We start from the raw sequence: 23638 nt of genomic DNA on the forward strand, positions 1-23638 counted from the left end.
AGGGACATAACTATTCCTTAGATTGAAGTTAATTTTATCCTATTTAATTATACCCTGTTACCAATTTAAATCCTGCCCTAGAACACTGAGTTTACCACGCTGCCTTTCATGTATGTGATGAACATTTGTAATTTATTAGACTTTTTCATTATTTTTGAGGTGTTGTTAATTACTCTATATACAGATTTTTCCTTTTACTGTTACAATGCCTGTGTGTGGCACTGCTTGTGTACCATCACCCAGTACTCTCTGCTTTAAACTGGAATACTTGCATTTATGGAAAATTTCACCCTTTTTACCACATTTCTGAGACCTGCAAGAAAATTTTTCTGTCAGCTCCAATCTGCTACAGGAATAAAATTTGCTGTGGTCAACACTTTATTTATTTTAAAATGATCTGGTGATCCCAAAATCTTAGGCCACAAAAGGCATGTGGCTATACTGTGGCAGGGAACAGCAGCTCTGAAGAGACTGCAGTGCATTCAAACATTTGGGACAGAACAGATTCCATTACCAGCAAGGTCACTGCAGTGGGTCTCCACTCCATACACACAGTGTCATTTTGTGTACACTGAATCTGCTCAAAAAGACCACAGATTAGGCAAAGAGAGAGAACAATCAGGGTCTGCATCTCTGTACCCACCGAGCTGCATGGAAAATCTCTATTCTTAAAGTAGCAAAATGAAAACCAAGAATATCCCTGAGAAATGCCAAATACCCACCAACATATCTAGACTGATAATAGTTTGGCATATTGAAGCTAAAAGTTAGTTAGCAACACTGCTAAATGTCAGCTCTTTAGTATTTATGTTTCACTGTTTCAAGGGGAATAAAAAGAAAAATCAACAGCACACATACTAAGGGGGTCAGACTTAGAATCTCCATATTGTCCTTCACAAATGTGATGAGATTGAGTAATACCTATTTTCTTTTAAAAATAACACAAGTGAAATTCAAGTATAATGAAAGCACATCAAGAAACAAACTGTACAATTTCTGAACTGCACTGTTTATTTTGCTGCTTGAAACCTAAGTGACAGTATGCCACTATAATTATGGGGTTTCTTCTAAACCTTTACTACACTGCAGGTACAGAAATATATGGACACATTTTTGGAGAATTGACATTTTGCAAAATGCAGCAAACATTTCAATTTATACATGAGAAAAGGAAGTGTTCAAAAGGGTATGCATTTCAAGTTATTGCAGGTTATTTCTGTGAGAGAATTTCTGCAGGTAAAACATATTTAAATTTAACCAACAGTAACGTGTCAGTGTACTTAAAATCATGACAAAAATCTTCTCTCTGGTCATTAATTGCCCCTTGACAAATTACTAGGATGTTGTATGTTTAGGGCAAGATGTCAATACAGCATAAATCCCGTGGCATTTTGGTTTTCTTCTGGAGATTAAAGCTGTTTTTTTCTTGGGATAAATGCAGCAGCAAAACACAAACCAGCTGATCAAAAAAGCACTTCTGCCATAACTCCAATAATTTCAGGGCACACCAACCGACAGTAGTTTTGCCATTCCCAGTTCTTTTAAGGTTTACATCACTGCACAGTTGCCTTAAGTAGGTTTGTAGAAGCTTGCTTTCTGTTAGGCCAGCTTGCTGACTACAGCCTGGTTGAGAGAATTTAGTTGGTTGGTCCATTTATCTAACGCAGTATAACGTGCACCACCTCTCTTCTGATGGTCCAGTTCTAGGAGCTGGTTGACTTGATCAATTCGGCCATGTATAGTGCTAGGAGCAAATAAACAAAAACTATAAATTGCTAATGGACATGGAAATAGAAGCTAACAATGAATCAGAGGTAAAATAAGAGGGCTTATACAAGAGAGGCACAAAGTCCATTTCAGAATTCAGCACTTCTATAATTACTGTCCTGGGCAGTAGTGCCTATTAAGCTGTCATCATGACTGGAAATCAAACAACTAATTCATTGGGCAATGCATGTTTTATCTGCTTGGCTATGACCCCACACAAAGTCTGAAGCAATATGACATAAACAGTTCTTGAAAATCAAAGAATCATGAAAAATGCAGATTTATGTGAAGAGAAGTCAAACAATACAAGCCCATGTATGGATTATATATTTGTAGTAGTTATAACAAGTTACTCTCCAGAAAAATAGGTTTTACAAATTGTAGTTAAATTTTTCTAGTTAAGAGAGCAGACTACCAATCTGTCAACTTGAAAATTAATTCAAAAATATACATGGGTGTAAGCAGCAATTACTAAGAATAACAACTTTCATAATTTCATAATAATTCAAGGAATTTATTATTTAATTAATAATTAAAGAAAGAAGATGCTCCCTGTATAATTTTCTTGGTTCCCATCCTTCAAACATACTTTACTGCTCAGAAACCAAGCAAATACAAAGTCAGCACCGTTACCTTTCACTTCTAGAATCAACCAGTATTATCACAATGCCCCAAAATAGTTTTGTTGTCACTTCTACAGTTTGATTATTTTAAAGTAATCAAAGATCAATAATCAAGAATCAGGTACATACTTATCCAATATGCACTGCACAAGCAAGCTTTCCACATCAGCTACATCTATGTTTAACTCCTGAAACAAAAATAAAACTCATTATGCTGTTACTATGTTCTGCAACATTAAAACCCCCCAATCTTTATTTTCATATACAGAATTTAGTTTAACCTGTTTCTTACTGTTCATAAATATCAATTCAGTAACAATCAATTAAGCAATGGACTTCCACCCAAAGGACACATGGCCAAGAATCAAGAGACCAGTAACCTCTCAGAAAAAGCTAAAGAGGCAAAAGCAAAATTTTAGAAGCTCCAGAAATGGGTTCCTTCACTGACTTACTGAAAAAACAAACAGATAAAAAAATAGCCCAAACCAAATAACAACAAAATAAACCACAACCACAAAAACCTAGGAAATAAAATAAGACAATAATTATCAGAAAAGAATGGATCTGCACTCAAAACCATTTAGAGACATAATTGCATCTTCTGGCTCAAGCAAGTTCTGCAAATGTTAAGTCTAGCTTAAAAAAAAAAACAAGTATACCAAGTTCTAAAAGGAATTTAGCATAAAAAACAGGCATCCCTAATATTTCATGATGTATTTTGTAATGCTGTGAATTTTTGCATGCAAAATCACGCACCCACAGGAGATGGGAATACTCATATAATACCACTGAGCTTTTATTTCATTCTTTGCAGATTAGGCAGTGAAATCAGGGATTCTATGGTAATACTTGGTTTGTTCTACTACCACAGTTCTGTAACTACGTATGTGAACATAGCTTATGAGCAAAAGAGGTTAAAATTTTGATTTTTATGTACATACAATTTATGTTCATAATTACATTTTTTATTATACAAATTTCACTTCTTATACTTTTCCTAAGAAATGTGATTTTTCTACACCAAGTAGAATATGGCAGTTGAGTATTTTAGAAGTATATCATAGTACATATAAGCAGTTGGATGACACTTGAAATTTACATTTTTGCACTGCAAAGCTGCCAGCAGTGCATCATTAGTACTTTATGGTTTAGAGTGAATTTTAGATGTTCTATTTCTGGAAGCACTGTATGTATTTAAAAGCTTTTATTCACACTTAATAATTTACTTAAGCAAATGCAAGGCTACTGACACATACCTTAGAAATAAAAGGAATATGTATTCTTGTGTAAGGCTTAATTAATTTTATAAGCACTTGTGTTCTGATGTTTCGCAAAAGCTCTGTAAGAGAAGAAAACACAAACAGTGTAAAAACAACAGTATTGAAATAAAGCTGCAATACCACTCCATACAGAAAGGTGCTACCTTCAAAGACCATAGTGTTTAGTGTAATTCAGTGGATGTGGAAGCCCAGCAAAATAACAAGGACCCTCCTTTTCCAGGGATCCAAACAATATGTAACTCTCAAGGTGGACAGACAGAGCTGAAAACTGTTCAAACATGGAGCAACATGTTCTCTGGTAAAAATTTTATTTATTCAAGTTAACTGGATAGATCATAAAAATCATTGCCTGGTATGTCTGCCCCCCTAATTTATGGCTAGAATGTTTGCTGTGTACAAAAGTGAAAAGGGGCTTAAAGCCATGCAATTTAAAATGTCTGAGCATTTAACTTCATGGAGAGTATTCACATTTAAAGTTAAAAGTCAGGGCCTAATGGTGTAATTACAATGAGGAACTGAAGTTGTATAAAATGGTCTGCATGGAAAGGCTCATTTTGCTTAGATAAAATAGTGCAGTTGTTTTATAAATTTTTACATTATTAAAGACAGTTGGGATAAAATGAAAGCATAAATTATAAATTAACAGAGAAAAAAAAACTAGATCCATTTTTACTTGTTTAAACAAGGACTGTTTATATAACAATATACCACTGAACACCAGATTATGTGTCTCAATAAACAATGGAGATTAAAACAACGAGGCAAGGTATGTAAACATAACCATGAACAAGTTGTGCATCACTGCAGAGTGAACATGGTGAGACATCAGTAGCATATAAGGAGTAACACTCAATTCCCTTCAATGCCTTAATTCAGCTTCCTGCTCTTGCTCTCCAGTTCTGGCACACCTTCCTCCATGAGCATCCAGCTCTGATCTTACCAAGTCTCCCCCCAAGACTTTGCAGCTCACCAGCAGTCCACGTGGAACAGCAGCAGTGGGTTATATTTAGTTTCCCCTGCTGTTTGCCCTGTTCTCTTTTACAAACAAGTATAAGGAAACCAGGTCTCTGGATTTAACTCTTTTCTTTCAATAACTACCCAGCTAAATGGTCCTGCACTGCCACAGTCAGACCCACTCTTGAAAAGCAACAGTTAGCTGAAGAACTGAGCACTGTATTCAAGTGAAGAGACTCTTCAATTCTCAGATACATGAAAAATGGGTGAGGTAATTTTATTTTGTCACATTAATGAAACAGAAAGGCATGTGTTAATGTGCTCCCATTCTATTAAGTAGAGGTACTATAACTCCAACTATTGTTTACAAGATAGAAATGAAAAGTATGCATCTTTTCATATGTTATATTACTATATATTTATTAGTGCAACCTTCATTACACTGTCTATGTATTTTGTATAATCTGAAGCAGTAAATTATAAACTAGCAAACATCAAAGTGGGTGAGACTCATACAAACCATCTTTAGAGATGAGGCTTTCTCTCATTTCACTATTCCAAAAACAATATTCAAAGTATTCAAGTGTCTTAACACCACCATAGATATCTTACAATATCCACTCCTCTAGAACTTTCTCCATCAACTTTGCATGTCTTTGCATTCATGCCACATGCCTGGATGCAAGTTAGCCCTGACCAACTTCTAAATAACTTGTGAAGGAATAATCCACAAGTAATTACAAGGAACTCTTAGTGCCAAAAAGAAAAATAAACCAAGGTGGGGGAAGAAAAAAAAAAAGGAGCTTACTAAGTAGTGAAAGCAAAAATTATTATAACAGCCTTTAAAATACCTTCAATGTGCTCCCTTATGAAGGGATCGTCCATGATGTTGCTGTGATTTGTTTTCAGAATCTTCTCAAATTCAGTGATGTCATTATTCTGATAGGCACTTCAGAAAAAAAACCAAGGGACTGAATTATTCATTTTAAAAGTAAAATAGACTCATAATATTATGTTCCACAATTTCTAAAAAAAACCATGTATTAAGCACTGGTGGAAAATATTTCTATTCAGAACCTTTATATGCAAAAACTCGATTTCAAGATGAAATGCAGCAGAAATGACCTTTCTCCTGTTTCAATTTTAGCAACATTTACTGAAGTTTGGTATGAACATTTAGTTGTTCCACAAGTGCACTCTAGTTTAAAAACTTTTGTACTTTAAGAAGCTATTCTTAAATACCCTGTTTTGAAAAGTATCATTACATGAATTTTGGCTTCATGAAGTCATACTTTATGGAACAAATAAGAGCTAAAAAGAGTCTACAGGGCTGTTGCTGTCTCTACAATGTCCAGCTTAAGCTGAATGCTAAAAATATTGAAAGATGAAAGAAATACGGACTTCCAGGATTATTCATCAGTAATTTTGGCATAATATTACTTTTTAGATTTTTATTTATAGCTTATTTGTGTATATATCCTTTCATGAGTCAATCCTGTCATCTAAGAAAGCATTGCAAAAAGAAGGTGCCACCACAGCGCCATTTAAAGGCCAAGAGCTGCAACCTCTGAAGACAGGCCTTTTTCTTGAAAAACATGCTTTCAAAACAAAACTTTCAACTTCTGTTTAAATACTAACATCAAACATTTTAATAAAAACATCTATTTGTCCTTCATATTCTGTACATTCTAAGATTGTTTTGAAACTGGTCAAAAAAGATTCATCTGTTATTAAAATGGCCAAGAAAAAGACCTGTTAAGGCAGAACTTGAGCAGCTTATAAATAGTTATGTGAGTGGCATGGACTGTATCACATGAAACCAGTAAATTTTACTTCATAATAAAAGAAATTGCATTTCTGTATATTTTATTGTTTATTTCATAAGTCTTTTTATCATATGTAAAGCATGCAAGTTCCCACTGTAGAGTACAGGAAGGATTAAAAACATAACTGTAATATTTGAAATTAATTTTATCATCACACATTTCTTATCAATATTGCTTTAAGTGTGTTATTAATTTTAAAGAAGGAGTTATACTCAAATGTCAAGATAAAAGATATAAATGAGAAACATGAATAAAATCAGATTGCGTAAGGCCATCTGGAGTTCCTTCTGCCTCAAATTCACATGAAACTATGACAGTGAATTAGAAAAAAACACATCTAAAGTGGAAGGAGTTACTGGAAATAATCCCTTACTAAACTGCCAAATAATTGATTCAATCACCATGTCAATAATGGATGAATGTCCTCACTTTCAGAAACAATTTGTATGCATAAAATGGTAAAGCACAACAGCAGTATCACAGCAGTTTGTTCCCACCCAGATCAACTGTTTCAAAATGTGAGCAGACATTACTTCTTATGTAGGGAAAATATGGGAAAAGAGCAGAGGCAGGCCAGAGAGGATACAGTAGGTGAGCTTCAAAACCCAGTGTACAAAACCTGCCTCAGTTCATTGACCTAATGACCTTCATGCACTGAAAATGCTCACAGTTGCCTGTGAGGTACAGGTAATGAGGTGCCTAAGAGATAATGAGGCTTTCTTTTGATTTTTCACTTGTTTGAAGGATACAGGAGATCACTGAGAGTAAAGTTTCATATTCCTAACTTAGGAACTCATGATATATCCATGCAGCAAATTATTCTACTGGCTTTGGTATGAGATGTCACTCAACTCAATTTCTCTTATGTAATCAGCCAGAGCTCAAAATGACCAGTTGCAGTACAAGATGGGACAACTTTATTTAAGGGGAGAAAAGAGGGTTTTGTCACACCATAAACTGGCAAAAGTACACAGCTTTGATACCCCTACATAGTGTGGCATCTATACTATGGTCACTTGCAGTTAGTTTCCAAAGAAAAACAAACCTTGAATATTTGCCCAATATTTATCAATAACTGTGTTAACTGTGCAGAGAAAAGCCATTTCTAAAAACGTTCCCTTTCAAGTTTGGACAATATATCTTTTTTCTTTTTATTATTTTGTTCCCTTCTCCAAAAAAATTAAAATCTTACCTTACTAAATTCGTCATTGCTAGAATCTCTGGATCATTTTTGTATGGTTTAGCCTACACAGAACAGAAAGCATAATATGCAAATTCAGATTTATTTTTCCATTTCCATCCTTTGGGCAATTTCTCTATATATTCAGAAAAGGGTGAGGGGATGGGGGGTGGGTGTGTGTGTGAAGGAGAAAGAAAAAAATACCTCCTGAGAATCAAATGGATTTATTCCAGACTTCATGAGCATGTTTGCTAAGACCAAATATTTTAAGCAAGTGGTTCTTCTGGGGCTCCCTGATTCATCGTAATTCTTGAATGCTTCAAAAAAATCAGTATGTGCCTTTTCAAACTCTCCTTCTCTTAAGTGCATTTTGCCTCCACATTCTGAAAAGAAAACACAGATGAAAAGGAACACTGTGTGCTTGTTGCTGACTACAATAATTGTACTCAAGTTCCATGCTATTTCTAAATAGATTACTGAAACATTTCAGAAGTCATTTGGTTCTCAGAAATCATTAGGAAAAAAAGCATTAAGGCCTTAACATATAGCACTGCCATTTGAATAAACCCATTCCAAAGAGGAAAAAACAAAACCCAGCCTACATCTTAGAACTTAAAGAACACTAATCCTCATAGCCAATAATTACATCACCATTATGTTAAAATATTGCAAAAACTGAGATAGAATTTATCTCCATATCAGTGGCAACAGACTTTGTATATTTATGGAATTTTCCCTATCTGTTAAGCAAAAACACACAGAAAAAATGAGAAATACTTTCTGTATCCTTTTATTTCTGAAGTACCCACTGCTGCCTGATTGTCTGTGCAGCATCTACACCAGGGAAAGGAGGAAGGCATAACAGTGTTCTGAAAAAAGCTGGTTTTTTTTTCAAGACACACGGCTTGCTTCCACTACAATTAATTACTGCAGATAATGAATTATATTTTCAAACACATCTTAAAGCCCTTTGGTTCCTGCTGAGTTTTAGTGAGGTAAGACACAAATTTATAAAAGGAGATTGCAGGAACAGCAGCCTTTCTGCCAGCAGTCCCTTCTGCCAGCAGTCCTGTCAAGCCTTTGTTTTTATGCCCTGCAGATGCCTTTGCATTCTTCTTTTCCTGCCTCCCCTGATGTCAAACAGCAAGTCCTCCCCTTGTCTTTCTACTGCTTCTCTCCTAACAGTTATTTAGCCAACTGTCCTGCCCTTCTGACCAGTGCCTCTGGTACTTGGGCACCAAATTTGCAGAGCTGCAGTCCTGCAAGAAGAAAATTATGAGACCGAATCTCCAGAAGCCTCTGTCTTTATAGGCGGAACTGGAAAAAACCACTGGTTATCAGATTTTCATGGAACAAATCTCTGCAACAGAAGACAAATGAAAAATTCAAGATGAACTTGCCTCTGATAACTCCCATGATCAGTGGATGAGGAATGGCTGACTTGATGTGCAATGACTGTTCATATAGTGCTTTAAGTTTTTTGTTATTTTTCTGTGCTGTATACATTTGAATTTCCAAAGCATAGATTTCCAATAGTTGAGTACCTTTTTTTAGATCATCTTCCCCATCATCAGTCTAGGACAGATTAAGTAATAAATACTGTGAAATTTTAAGAGAACAGCAATTTCAGTTTTATACTAGTAAAACACTGATAACCAAATACTCTCAGTAATTTCCTGTCAAAAACAAGGATATTCCTGAAATTCTGATGTAACTACTAAGAGAAAACATAGTACTCAAAGAACTTACCACAGGCTACATTTTGAAGCCCTTTATTTAAAACATCATTATTTTCTATTAAATGTTTTTCTCAAAACTTTAATTCTTTTCCACATTCCTTAAGCCACATTCTCAGTATATAAATACAATGACTGACACAAATGCATACATATATATAACACATATGACTCTTTTGCTACTTCTAACAGAACCATTTCCCAGATATCTGTAACCTATTTCCATACTGAAGGAGGAAAAGTGTCAGAAACAAGCACAGCAGACTGCATGGCTAATTTATTTTTTCCCCTTCCAGATGGGAAAGTAACAATTGCACTTTCATTTTTGAATAAAGCTCATTTGGAATCTTTGCTATATTTTAAAATGAATGTCCATGCATTATAGATTATTGATATGTGCTTCTCATCCTTGCACCTGAAGAGAAACCCAATCAGCAATCATGAATAATTTTTTAAAAATCATCTTTAAGGAAGGAATAAAGCACTTAGCATTTTTTATTCATGTTACCAAGCAGATAACAAATAAAATCAGGCACAGTATTTCTTCCCTCTGTACTAAAGCTCAGCAAAATGCCTCAAAGGCCAACAACAGATATATTTAAAAAAAAAACATCAATGTTGTTTACTAAGGTACAGTGATTTAGAATATAAAGGTACCTGGCATGACTGATGCAGCTGACGCAAAATCTTTTGTAACTTTCCATATTCTTCTCGTTCTAAATATAATTTGCCAAGCTGTAATGAAAAGAAAGTTGAAGTACTGAGGTCTATTAAAATTTCACAATTATAATTTATAAGAATTAGCTGAAGGTGTCAAAGAAAAGCAAAAAATAGGAAGTTATATATTTTACCTTTGTGTTTGTCTTAAACCACAATCTATCATTCTTAGCATCTTTCAGAGCTTCAAGTGTTGTTTCATAGAATTCCTGAAGCAAATCCATCTGACATAAAAAATCAGAATTCTATAATTGTAAACAGCAAATTTGTACCTGTTAATAAAGTCAATCTGAACAAACTAAAAGTGCATGCTTGAACTTCAAAATAAGAAAGGTATCTGCATCTTAGTTTATGTTTGCATTTAAACTGCAAACAGCTTCTAAAATAACCAAATTAACTACATTACCTTTTCTTATATGAAACAGATATAATTAAAAAGTATTCACATTTTAAGATTTGTACCCATCTGTGAAAAATGAAAGCCACCTTATAAAACCCATCTTATATAACCAAGGCACAGAACTGTGATGTTTTGTAACAAACACAGGCAATATTATTCCCACTTAAAAGAATAAAAATAATTTACATATCAAAAAGAAAATATGCTTTACAAAAAAAGAGGAATATGGTCAAAGGAGAAGATGTCTTCTTCTTTCTGGAGTGGCAATGCTGAGTGGAAGAAAGCTCTTGAGTGCATCAAAATAATTCTTTGCATAAAACCAAACCCCATCTGAAAACAACCCCATCTGAAATGGGAATTAAAGTGCTGAGTGTTACCTTTTACAAGGGTTCTACAAAGAATGCATTAGTATTGTTCATGGCCACTGTTCCTTTGGAGATAACAAATCTGTGACTATATATCAAGTTAAGACTTCCAGACTGTCCCTGCAGGTCTGGCTCCACTACAAACCAGAGACACTGAGCTCTGCCAAGAAGGGGCAGTCTGAGACAATCCTTTAGACCTCAGAGTAACCCAGCATTCAACTTCCACCTCTAAGAGTGGCAGGATTGTGATAATGACCACGGATCAGCACTGATCACCAATGATATGAAGGTGCTACTTTAGGTAGTCAGTGAGGGGAGCTTCCTTTTCTTTGTAAAGCTTCTACAACAACTCAAAAGGAGCTGGGCTGTGTATCTATGGACATGTACCTCACCAGCACAGTGCACTGGACAGGCAGGATTTCACACCAACACTTCACTGCAAAGATTCCCCTTCCCCTCCCCCCACAAAAAACCCCCCACATTATTTATTTTAAAATTAAATTTGAAAGGGTACTTCTATTGTGTAGCTATGCTAAAAAAAATAGAAATTCCACGTAAATGTTGCCAAAAAAGGACAACTTTATGAAGATTTGTGTTAATAGAATCCACTACATGTGGGAAATATATTTTTACATATGACAGCAAATGAATACTCAAAATTCCTCTATTAAGATCAAAATAGCCCAAAACAAACATAAAAATTGTCCACAGTTAAAACTGCAAAACTGAAAACTATAAAGATTAAATAATTGATGATCCAACCTGCTTGGAAGTCGAGATATAATCAAGAATAGAATTGATGGATTTTTCAGAGTAATTTCTTGTAACTGCACTCCGTATGTAGGTCAATAGCTGTTTATACCTATTCATCATTTCAGGAAAGTTAGTCTAAAAGAAAAACAAAATCACATTAGAATTTTTGTTTTAATTGTTGAAACTGAGATATCTTGCAAGTTTACATACAGGAGAAAAAAATTGCTTAAAGAAAGACAATGCAGTAGTGGTTGCTATTAAAACTTTCATATCACCACTTAATTCATAACCTGCAGAATCAGAAATAACCTCAGGACTGCATAAAACACACAATTAAAATATTCATCTCAATGAAGAAAACAGAGCTGGCCAGACAACTCTTTGGAATGGCTGCATACACAGCATATAAATTTTTCACAGTTTTGTCCTGGTGCAGTACACACAGAGAGACATGACCACTGTCAGTGGTGTGACACCTCAGCACAGCAAGGACTGAGCCTCACACTTTCATGGAGAACCAGCTGACTACAGCAGTTATTTTGCATCCATTTTGCCTTTGTCTTGCAAACACCACATCATTTCCCTGCCATATCTGTAGTAGCCATTAAAGGCTGCAAAAGGCAAGTTCTGATAGATTTAGTTGTCATAGCCATAAATTAGAACACTAATTTAAGATCTTTGGATCAAATACATATTTATGCTATTTATTCCCAAGTGATAGCTGTAATTCCTACCAATTTAAAGTTTATTTTAATCATCTGTTTCAGAGCTTTGAATCCCCATTCTCCCTTTTCGCCTTCGAGCTCCAAAACCTGAAAAAGAAGAATTTTAAAAACAATATTTATAAAAGCTTTATTCAAACTTGAGTTGTTTAAAATACACATATCCCATACATGCCCTTCCCTCCCACTTTGTTCCTTACAAAGTAATGTTTGACTCTGCCCTGTTCTTCAATTTTATTCTTTCCTGGTAGTATTGAAAAAGTGAGAGTGAATCTCCTCAGTTTTCACAACTTAGCTGACATAGGGAGGGTGAACATGATTGTTGCTGTTGTTATCATCTAACAGCAAACACTTTAATGCCAAACACTAAATTTTAACACCACTCCATAAACATGTAAGCAAAAATAGTTGTAACAGCTCCTGCAAAACTGAGGCAACTAAATTTTGACCAAATTAAGTTAAAAAGCTCTTCTGAATTACTATGAAGAAGATTCTTTCACAGAGGAGAAACACTTCTAGGTTTTAATGCAACAATGCAAAGAAATGTTTTGCAAGTAAAAACTTTAGAGTTTTTTTTGAAGTCACGTACATAGTTTTGCTGTACACTATAAATGAGCAAAGAGATGCAAAAATCTATTTTTCCTTTAAAAAGTTGCATCTAACATACTGCTTTCTCATAGCAGTGTACAAACATTAAACATTTAAAACTGAGATGAACAAAAGAAACTGTGTTTGTTAGTATTTATACATTTAAAGCTCTGGAATCAGATAGCAAAGCAAATATAATGTTACATAAGACACTGGGGAAAACACCATTTCATTTAAAAAACCCAAATGGATCTGGTTTCTGTTGTTGATGCATGAAAACACATTTAGAACTGTTTAATTAACTCAGTAAATCCTGAAGATTAAAAAGTCAAATCTGTGATAAGACTATACCATGTCCTATTTATTCTCCCTAAGAATGATCCTGAAAAGCAGTCAGGAGTTTAAGATACTCAATAATAAACTTAGCACATTAGTAATTTAAAAGATAAATCCTATTATTATAATTTCAGAGAATAACTCAAATGGTACCAAATATTTTAAAATGTGAATTAATATAAAAAGAAGAGATAGAATATAAAGACAGACAACCTTCTGAAAACTGCTTAATGCTGCCTTGGGGTCATCTTCCTTCAAAGCTTTGGAATTGTAGTATTGATTTTCCAGATCCACATTTGGTTCAGAATTGCTGTCCTCCGAATATTCCTACATTTCAAGAAAAAAATAATAATCAGAGAAAAAAAAATAATCAGAAAAAAAAAAATCTGCTGAGAAATAGTAATACATATCACTCCAGCTGGAACAGAATGCTTGTTTGAACAGGCAGTGTTTGGTTTGAGAGCACAGAACAGGTATGGACCCATTTGAGGATTCTCCCTCTCTCCCATTCCTAGGCCAGACTCCCCGTGCACCAACATTTGCTGCCAGAGGGTTTCTTTCTGGATTCATGAACTCATAGCTCCACCAACTTCACCTTTATGACAAGTACAGATTGTATTACTGAAATTCTGCCAGTGCTGGAGTTTCAGCACAGAGGCCCAAGAGCACATGGCATTTCTGGGAGGGGGGAGAACATGCTGCCCACTGCTCCTCCTGAAGGCACCCAATGATGCAGCCTTCGGTAGCCACAGAAGAGGCTCTGGTCAGCTGCCACACAAGGAATGAGTCAGCCATGGAGGGTAGCAAATGCTTCCATGAATGCCTCTATCATCTGCCTTTCTATGCCATAACGATTCATCCTTGTCTAAGGAAATTTAAAAAAAGAATAATGACAATAACACCAGCTGCTTCTGCCCTGAGAAGCAGGAGATGATTATGAAAATGCTAAAAATGCTGCCAAAGATGTTGGGGCACAATAATTAAATCAAATAATTATCCATCATGTACACTAGTGCCAAAGAAACTGAAGTATTTACTTCTAACAATTGCTACTTAATTTTTTAAGAAGTACTCTGGGACTACTTCTGATGAAAAATCCCTGCATATTTTATCTTCTTTTGCTAAAGGACAATGCTTCATGTCCAAATTACAAAAGACTAATAAAGCTCAAATAATAATTTCATTTGATATTCACAGGATTCAAAACCACTTCACACCTCTGCATTTTCAAGCTAACTTCTCTGAACAGAATTTTGGCTATTAGGAGATGAACTGTTCTAACAGAATCGTTTAAATCTCAAAGTTGCTGCTGTCAAAGTAACTTTCCTTGCACCAACATAAGCAATGCACAGTCAGGTTCCTTCCTTTAGGGTGAATTTTACTCTCGCTGTACTTCGTCAGGCACATTTATTCTTTCGTTCATTTGTATATTGCTACTATTAATGGACTCCTCCAAAACCACAGGAAGGAATGAAAAAAGATGAGACAAAAGAAAAGTTTTAAATTAGCTCTCTCCTCCCTGCACTGCAAGCAATCTCTCAAAGTTTAATTTTACTGAAGTTCTAAAGCAAAAATTAATTATGGGAGCCCACAGTCAAACCAAGTTTTAATAAACATGGTGCTTGAGATATTTGTCCTTCTACCTTTTAATGCTTCTATTTGTAACATGTAGGCAAGTTGCCCACGTATGTATTTATTTTCACCCAACAAAGTACTATCATTAGTAAGAATGAATGGACTGAAAAGTTTTGTGCATTCCACAAACCTGTTTTCTGAATTCCCACACAACTATAAAAACATGATACTGAAAACAGCAAAGAAAACAGGAAGCAAGTGTCTTATTTAATTGGGCAGTCTCTCTTTTTGGTTGGCTTGTTTTTGTAAACTCCTTATCCATCCAACTGCAGTGGAGCAGCCATGGGTACACACCCGATGTCAACAGCTGTATCGGGCACCTTATACACACAGGCTGCCAAAAAATAAACAACAAAGCATTTAAGATATGTGTAATCAGCTGATGTCTTGTTTATGCTTAACTTGGACAATGGGGAATAATTTTGGCAGAAGTGTCTGTTTGCAAAGATAAAAGGAAAGCAAACTAAATTAATTCCTTTTAGGAGACAACGTGCTCCATTAGCCTCAAGCCAGAAACATCTGAACTTTCATCTTAGCTCTGGCAATGATTCTGGATGTGGATTCATGCAGGAAGCCTTTTTTCAGATGATTTTTCTCAATGCTACTTAAATATCCCATAAAGATAATTTCATAATATTAATACATAATAAAGAAGTGTTAAGTCTACTGATATTTTTCCCCCAGTGGAAATGCATTGAAATTCATAAAAAGTACTGGTTTACATTTTCACGGCTATATTTTTTTCTTCACTTGATGCCCATGTGCATCAGACTTAGGATGAGTATATGGACTCAAAGCTGTAATGGAAATAAGGCTTTCCTACTTTCAGAAAACATAAGGTAGTTTATTTTAAAAAAGACATATTTAGACTTAATAGCTGTGAAAACTTTAAAACCTCAAACTAAGTATGAGTGGATGCCATTAATTTTAGACAATGCTAAAAACCCCAAACATCAGCCATGTAGATACTGAATCTTATTTCAAGCACTGATGCTCATTATGCCAGTGCCGATATTCAGAAGGACAAGCACTCTGTCTTCTTTTGATGCAGAGATGGCTTAGTGCACTAGGATACAAATGCAAGAACATTAAGCTTCTGCCAAAAGCAAAAAAGGAGGAAAGTATAAAGCTGTGTCCTCAAAGCTCCAATTAAGAAAAAGATGAATTTCCTTCTCAGCTCTGAAAACAGAAAAGTTCTTTTAACAATAAATTCAGATAGCAAGAGCCTATCCTTTCCTCACCCTCATTTTCAACACCCCTGGTTCCTGCCTGAACAGGAACCTCAAACCTTATAGGTAGAAAGTTTGCTGCAAATCAGGTAGAAATATATGGTTTACAAATAGGATTTCTACATAACCCTAAAAATTTCCACTACAGCATCCAGACCTAACAATTCGCATAGTGACAAACATACTTAATTAGAACTCTGAGATATAAAAGCAGCTGGATGATATAATTTATCTCTAGCTGATGTAAAAAAAGTAAGAGGCCTAGGAATTTTTAAAACTAAGGTCCTGTTGATATTTTTTAAATGAACATCAACATTATACGAACAAATGAAAAAAAAAAGAGCACTCTTGAGTACACAGAAACCCATTGATCTTTGAAACCCACTGAATTCTTCCTTCCTCTGAGGATCATCAAAACAAACAATTGGGGTTTTTATCATCACTCAAGAAATTAGAAAGCCCTGGTAAGAGTTTGAAAAAATGCAGTTAAATAAATCAGGATATTATTTAAGCATTGCTATGTTGAAAATCTTAATGTTCTAAATGTAATCAGTTATATCCAATCCTAAGGCATCCCACTGCTTTTTGGAGGAAGAGAAATTACTATAGTAGCTCAATTGTAACAGAGATAAAACCTCTGATGGAGTTTACTCTGTCTGGAACATCGTTCTTTCAAACAGTTTTAATAAAAGTTAAATTAGTATCAAGAAACCAATTTATTTAAGCAGGCTTTATTATGTTACATATTAAGTTTTCATAGAATTTTATCTAGTAAACAGCTTTAAAACATTGAGCCTCAGCTTCTAAAATGAGCACACACAGAAGTCAATTCACCCGAGTCAGCTTTAGTCATCCTTTTCAGTGCCCGGCTCCATCTGCAGCGTGTCCAGCAGCAAAGGCACACGAACAGCATCCAGTGCTCCGGCTCCTCCCCATCCTGGCTGCTCCCAGCCTGCCCTGTCCATCCCTGGCTGCTCCCAGCCTGCCCTTGCCATCCCTGGCTGCTCCCAGCCTGCCCTGTCCATCCCTGGCTGCTCCCAGCCTGCCCTTGCCATCCCTGGCTGCTCCCAGCCTGCCCTTGCCATCCCTGGCTGCTCCCAGCCTGCCCTTGCCATCCCTGGCTGCTCCCAGCCTGCCCTGTCCATCCCCGCAGCAGGCAGGGCCCTGGGCTGCTCGGCTCCTTGCTGCTTTCTGACAACTGTGGCAGGAGCTTGGTCAATGCGGCCTCCAGAGATTATCACGGCCCCGGAGCTCGGGCCGGAACAGGGCCAGGGACACGGGAGTGTAACAGTGTATCAGTGACATTTCAATGCACACGTCTGGCATTCTGTTAGAGCGGCACACTGACCTGCTGAAGTTCTACATGAACAAAAACAAAGATACAAGTATTTTGTCAAATCTACTGTTGTTACCAATTTTCTGGTCTCCTCTCTTGCCTGAAGCACTTCTCTAATTTCTACATCTACTTCTTACCTAAACTTGTGCTCCTCTGTTTATCATTTGCCACCACTACAGGAACTGAATTCCTACTTTGCAAACCTTTTTAAATAAAAGGAGTAGGGAGAAAGCAGCTATATACAGGCAACTTTCCAGAAAAAAAGGCAATACAAAGAGTTCTATTTCTGTAAAAAATTATCTTTCAAGGACAATGTTGAAATGCTTATTACTGTTAATTGTCAATTGCTGGTGATTTTACCAAATTTCACCCATTTGACTTACTCAAACAATTTATTTTTTTATGAAGTGCAATTGTTTCTGAGAACAAGTCTGGTGCAAATTTGGTTTTACTGAAGTAAAACTCCAGCTAACTTTGTTCATAACCACGGCATTATGAGGTTTACTAAGCACAACTTTCTCTGCATTTGCTCCTCCTCACCTGCAGGCACCAGGACAAGCAGCAGCTACCAGGTTCTACCTGCATTTGCCAGTTGGTATCCAGGCACATGAATATAAAGAAAGCAATCAGACCGGAATGCAAAAGAGCAAAGAGGAAAAAAACAGAGGCAAACCCTGAGAGTAAAAACCAGAGCGTGATTTGTGTAAGGAGCCTGCAGCCACTCAGCCATGCATTGGGAGTCCTGGTTTCTTCTTCTTCACATTCCAGGTCCCTGTTCTGCTGCTGCTCCCTAACTCTGCAAGTCATCCCGTGCCTGCTGGCTCACACCAGGGCTGACACCAGGAATAGAAGTCTGTGAAACCAGCGCTTTGCAATGGCGTCACCAGAGTTCCATGAAAGACAGTGCTCTGCCTTTATTTTTTTTTTCCTTTGGAAGATGCACAGAGATGAGACAGGAGACTTGCAGAAAGAAAAACCTGGTATTATGACATATAGAGTACAGCAAAAAAGTGCCTTTTCTTTCTACCTCTGTTGTGCAGCTCTGTAGTCTTCTCAAAGTCCAGTTTTCAGCATAACTTAGACCTAAGTTTGGTGTTAAACAGACAGATTTATGTCTCAACTGCATATCAGATCCTGGAGAGCACCGCTCTAAACACAGCCCTAAATAACTGTCAAAACAAGCCAACAAAAACCAGAACTTACCAACACTTGTCAGTGTTTAGATAGAAAGAATTTACTGACTAATTATTCTCAGGGTTTTTGCCTCAATACTTCCTTCTGAGACATTATGGTAATGAGCAAAATAAGCCTCAAATATATTAATTCTGTGTTTGAAGACAAGTCTGAAGAGAATGCATAAAAAAAAAATCACAACACATGCTGAATCCATATAAAATATGAAACAATAACTAATTTAGAGAACAGTATATCCTATGTCCTCTGTAAAGTACACTTCTTTTAAAATCACATACTACTGTAATTAAACTCCACTAAGAAACAGAAGAGGGCCAAGTGGATATGTTTGATTTGGTACTTCCCTAGATATGAATACTTGTTTTTGCAGCATTACCACATTCTTGTTTGCAACATATATATGTATTTCATAAAATGATGATAATATGAAATATGAGCAATTGGGAAGAGGAGACAACATCCACATGAAATTTCAACTGTATCTACTAAAATCCAGCAATAAAAGACAGAATAATGTCTCTGTCTACTGATGAGATTGCTTATCAAGTTTGGTAACAAACAAAAATGCCTTTTGCAAAGGACTCTGTGTTTCACTCTGTTGGGAAGAAAGAGACAGCCAACTCATGCAGCTTGAAATAAGTAGTAAGGCTGCATTTGTCCCGATATCATCATATCCCAAAACGGGAAATCCTCAGCAATCTGAAGGGCTGCTGCTGTATCTGAGTTGTGCCAATCCTCATGAACCTGCAGCCATCTCCAGGGTGCGAACTGATGGCTGCTCATTGGAATTGTCACAGGTCTCCCACAAGTCACTGCAACAATACAACTTTGTAAGGTAAAAAGACCAGTTGCTTGGAAATATATTTGTCCGGTCTTTCCTCAGATTAATTTTAAAGTTGAATTTCAGAACACACTAAAATGACTCATTAAGAACACCACAGATTCCTTATTTATTTAAAACAAAACAAGTAAACCAGTAGATGTACTACAACAACTGTCAATGTGTTGTCATTGTGCCTGGAAGAATCAATTTCTGGAGGAAGACTGAGTTTAGCCTCCAAGTCAATTCTAAATATAGTCTTTTGTCCCAGACTGAAAACAAAAATGGAATTTACAATGGTCCTTCCCTCTTAGTACTTCTCCACCCTCAAGCTGGATCTAGTAAAAATAACTTGTACTGAAATCATGAAAGGCACCCAGCAGCACCAAACTAAAAATTAAAACTGAGTGGCTTTCATAATGACCAGTAAACATTATTCTGTTCATTGAAGCATAAAGTGGAATAATTCATGTTATAACCAAAGCTGTCACAGCACATTACTAGCAAATTGTGAATCTAGGTTCATCCACCCACAAATATAAATGAAATTTCTTCCTGATACCAAGACTCCAGTGAATAAACTCCATTTCTGTAGGAGTAGCTGAGGTCATTTACATGTAAAACTTTGACTTTTTACCTACTGAAAAACTAAACAGAAACAATCCAATACAACCTGGATAGTCTTCAATTGTTTAACAATGTAGTAATTACACTTAATTATATAAAATTCCACAATGAAGCTGGGAAAGATCTGAGACTTTGGAATATCTGTTCACATTTCAGTTCAAGTGTGAAACATTTGCATACTTAAGGAAATTTAACTGACTGGCTCTACATAATCAGCAGTTCAAGTGCACATTGAAGAGGAACAGCCATAATCACTTCTAATAAAAGCTGACAAAATTAATTTTTTGGGGAGTCTTCACAGCAATTGTTATGATGGCAGCTACCCTGGGAGACCTGAACCTAGTTTCACCATATTTTGACAAAATAGCTGCTTCTTTCATTGACTGTCGCTGTAATCACTGCCTTTCCTCTGGTTCTTATTCACAGCACTCACATGTACTCTTTTACTTTCAATTCTGCACTGATAGGAGTATTATGTCTTGTACTCATTCTTTTGTTGCAAAGCCTCTTGCAGCAGCAATGACGCTCAATTCTAGAATCCCCTCACAGTCTTCTCTTAATTTAACAAGCTACCAACATGAAAGGAAGGAATCAGGCCCTATCTTCAGGGCCCTTAATTTTTTTCTGAAACAGTTCTGTGGAACACTACAATTACAGTCTCAAGCATTTTTGAAAACAACAGTCAATCATGGTTTGTTAGTCCCAGAATGCTGAAGATAATCTAGCTGGAATGTTTTTACTCTTCAACTCTTGGGTTTTTTCCCCCCATCAATTATGAACTGAAATGAAATTTTAAAAATCTGAAGCTTGGGTACTAGTTGATGCTTTACATGGGTGTTACATGCTGAAAAGAAAAAAATGAATGTGCTCCTAATTATTACAAGCAGTATTTTAAAATTTTTTAAAGGTCTGAGCTAAGGGTAATTAATGACAATGAAAATGTTCCAGTAAAAGTAACCCCAGTCAGGAGTGGAAATCTGCCACAAGCAAGGTGTTTCAGGAAGGTTTTTCCAACGAGAAATAAAGTACTTCAGAAGAAACAAACACAGGAAAAAACACCAGACCAATTATTCTTGGAGAAAACTGACATAAAGCAGCGTAAGTTTGAACTGCACTTTTATTCACATCTGTTTGGTTTAAAAAATGCAATTCCAATGGTTTCTCTACATGCCCAGCTCTGATGTTATGGAAGGATATGGAACATGAATTCTGATTGTATCACATGGAAAAAAACCACCACAGTATTTCACATCAGGACACAAATTTCAGTGTTAATAAAAATGATGGAAACGAATTTTGGAACAAAATGTTTTTAATGACTCTGTGTATTTCGTTCCGTAACCCTGTCTCTACAGTATGAGAATTCATTCATAGACTGAAAAGGGAACACAAACAGTTTTTGGAATAGTGACACGAGCAGCTCATAGGGTTTTGATGTCAATGCCTGTCAAACAAGCACTCTTACATGAACAGAAAAAACCCTCAAAACCAAAAGCAGATGCTTTTATTCTATATCTACTGTCATCCAACCATTGTAAGCAGTTCCTAACAAAAACTGCCCAGAAACTATTCCAAATAAAATTAGGTAAACATTTTAAGTGAATTCCTTAGTGGCAATGACTATCAAATAATGTGTCAGAAAGCAAGTCTTCCAGAAGCAAGTGTCTGGAGTTTTTCAATGTAACTGCAACACTGTTAACACAGGTTTAGCTGAAACTAATTAAATAGACTCTCAAGCTTCTACCATATGCATATATAGTTTTTTTTTTAAAAAAGTCTCTAGTTCTAAATCAATCAATCAAAGTTCAGAAAAGAAAAAACCCCAAACAAGCAAACCTCAAGCTCCAATATAACGTAAGGGTAATATAAATATAATTAATCAGACAAACAGCAATTTTTTAACTTTAAAAGCTTAGGACAAAACTTGATGTTAACATTTAACTAAATGTAACACGAAAACCCCCAAACCTTACAATAAAAACCAAAAAGGGAGTGGTAGAAAGGTTACAAACACTACAAAGAGAAAAAGTTAGAAATAAGTGCACCCTTCGGCGCGCTGGATCAGAAACCGGCTGTGAGGCCATTTCTCCTCACTCTCCTTTCTCTTGCCCCTACTTTTCCCCAGTTTGTGGCTCACACAAGCACACGAACGGTATCTGCCCCAGGGGCCTCTCGCAGTCGCGGGTGGGGAGAAGGGCGGGCAACTTTATCACTTCACTCCGCGCCCACACTCGGGCCGGGGCAGGAGGACAGAGGGACGGAGGCAGCGCGCCCGAGCCCTCCCCTCAGCGGGAGCCCCGCGGGCACACCGGGGCCAGCCCGGGGCCCTGGCACCAGCCCGGGCCTATCCACCTGCCCGCCCGGGGCTGGCCTGCTCCTCCGCGGAGAGGCGGCCGAGCGGCTGCTCCGACAGCAGCACCCGCCCCTCGCAGCCCCTGCCCGCATCCTCCTCCCCGGGAGGGAAACTCATCCTGGATGTCCGCGCTCCCTGCCGGGGCAGCACACGGCGGGGCGGCCGCTGCGGCCGGTGGCCGCACCAGCAGCGGCCCGCAGCGCCGCCGCCACCCCCGGCTGTACCGCTGAGCCCCCGCGCCGCCCCGCGCCCTACCAGATCGTAGTCCTCCTCATCATCGCACATGAAATCATCCTCCATGTCAGACATCTTGGCCGGAGGACGGGCGGGGGGCGGCGGCGGGGACGGCCCCTTCTCCCAGAAGCCCGCGCGGCGCTGCCCAATGTGGCTCCGCTCCGCCCGGAACCCGCTGCCGCCCGCGCCTCTCCCGCCCCCGGCCCGGGGTGCTCGGAGCCCAATCCGCGCCGCCCCGCCGCCGGCTCCCTCCCTCTGCTAGCGACCGGCCCTTGGCAACGGCGGCCGGGCGGGGCCTGGGCACTGCGCGCCGGAACCTCCGGGGCCGGCGCTGCCGCTGCCCGGAGTGCGCCGTGCTGGCGCCGGGGCCGCCTGCCGTGGGTCCTGCTGGGCGCTGCCAGCCCGGGTCCCCACCGGAGGCTGCGAGTCTGGTGACTGGCGCGTCTCCGGAAAGGTCGAGGGAAGTGATCCTGCCCCTCTGCTTAGCCCCGATGAGGCCGCATTTGGAGTACTGTGTGCAGTTAGGACTTTTACAGTAGGAAAAAGATACGGAACTCCTTGAGCAGGTCCAGCAGAGAGCTAGTGAGCTGGCCAAGGGTCTGGAGAGATCTCTTAAGAGGAAGGGCTAAGGGAGCCAGGCCTGTTCAGTCTCAAGAAAAGGTCCCTTCCACCCTGACCCATTCTGTGAAAGCTCGGCCTGTTGCTGTGACCAGCACCACTGCTCAGCTCCATTTTGCTTTACTCAGTATTGCTGAGTTTACCTGGGCTGCGTTCACCATAAACAAATAATACCAGAGCAGCAGTTTTAAAGGCCTGAACTCTGAATCCACAGGCCTTGTAAAGCAATAGCTTTATAAAGATTTTTACATGCTAATTTCTGCTGCTGCCTTCAACTGAGTGAGGTAAAACCCCCACGTGACTAGCTCTGCCTCCCCATCTCCACAAGGCCTGGGCTTCTCACAG

General features: G+C 37.9%; 1 protein-coding gene across 2 annotated transcripts; it reads right to left on the reverse strand.

The window, feature by feature from the left end:
- Positions 1-988: 988 nt before the first annotated feature.
- Positions 989-22834, reverse strand: COPS2 (COP9 signalosome subunit 2). Of its 2 annotated transcripts, none has more exons than XM_063169751.1 (13): positions 22697-22834; positions 13461-13574; positions 12336-12413; positions 11611-11736; positions 10218-10307; positions 10024-10101; positions 9031-9205; positions 7835-8013; positions 7643-7695; positions 5476-5573; positions 3647-3729; positions 2520-2578; positions 989-1744 (listed from the first exon to the last, which is right to left on the reverse strand). In XM_063169751.1, exons 1-13 carry the CDS (start codon positions 22748-22750, stop codon positions 1600-1602), a joined length of 1332 nt encoding a protein of 443 aa, XP_063025821.1. In that variant the 5' UTR covers positions 22751-22834; the 3' UTR covers positions 989-1599. The 2 variants fall into 2 exon arrangements, with proteins under 2 accessions (XP_063025821.1, XP_063025819.1); XM_063169749.1 differs by having other exon boundaries at positions 10218-10328.
- Positions 22835-23638: the final 804 nt, after the last annotated feature.

This window comes from Melospiza melodia, chromosome 15 (assembly GCF_035770615.1).
Source record: "Melospiza melodia melodia isolate bMelMel2 chromosome 15, bMelMel2.pri, whole genome shotgun sequence".
In the NCBI taxonomy this organism is placed as follows: Eukaryota; Metazoa; Chordata; class Aves; order Passeriformes; family Passerellidae; genus Melospiza; species Melospiza melodia.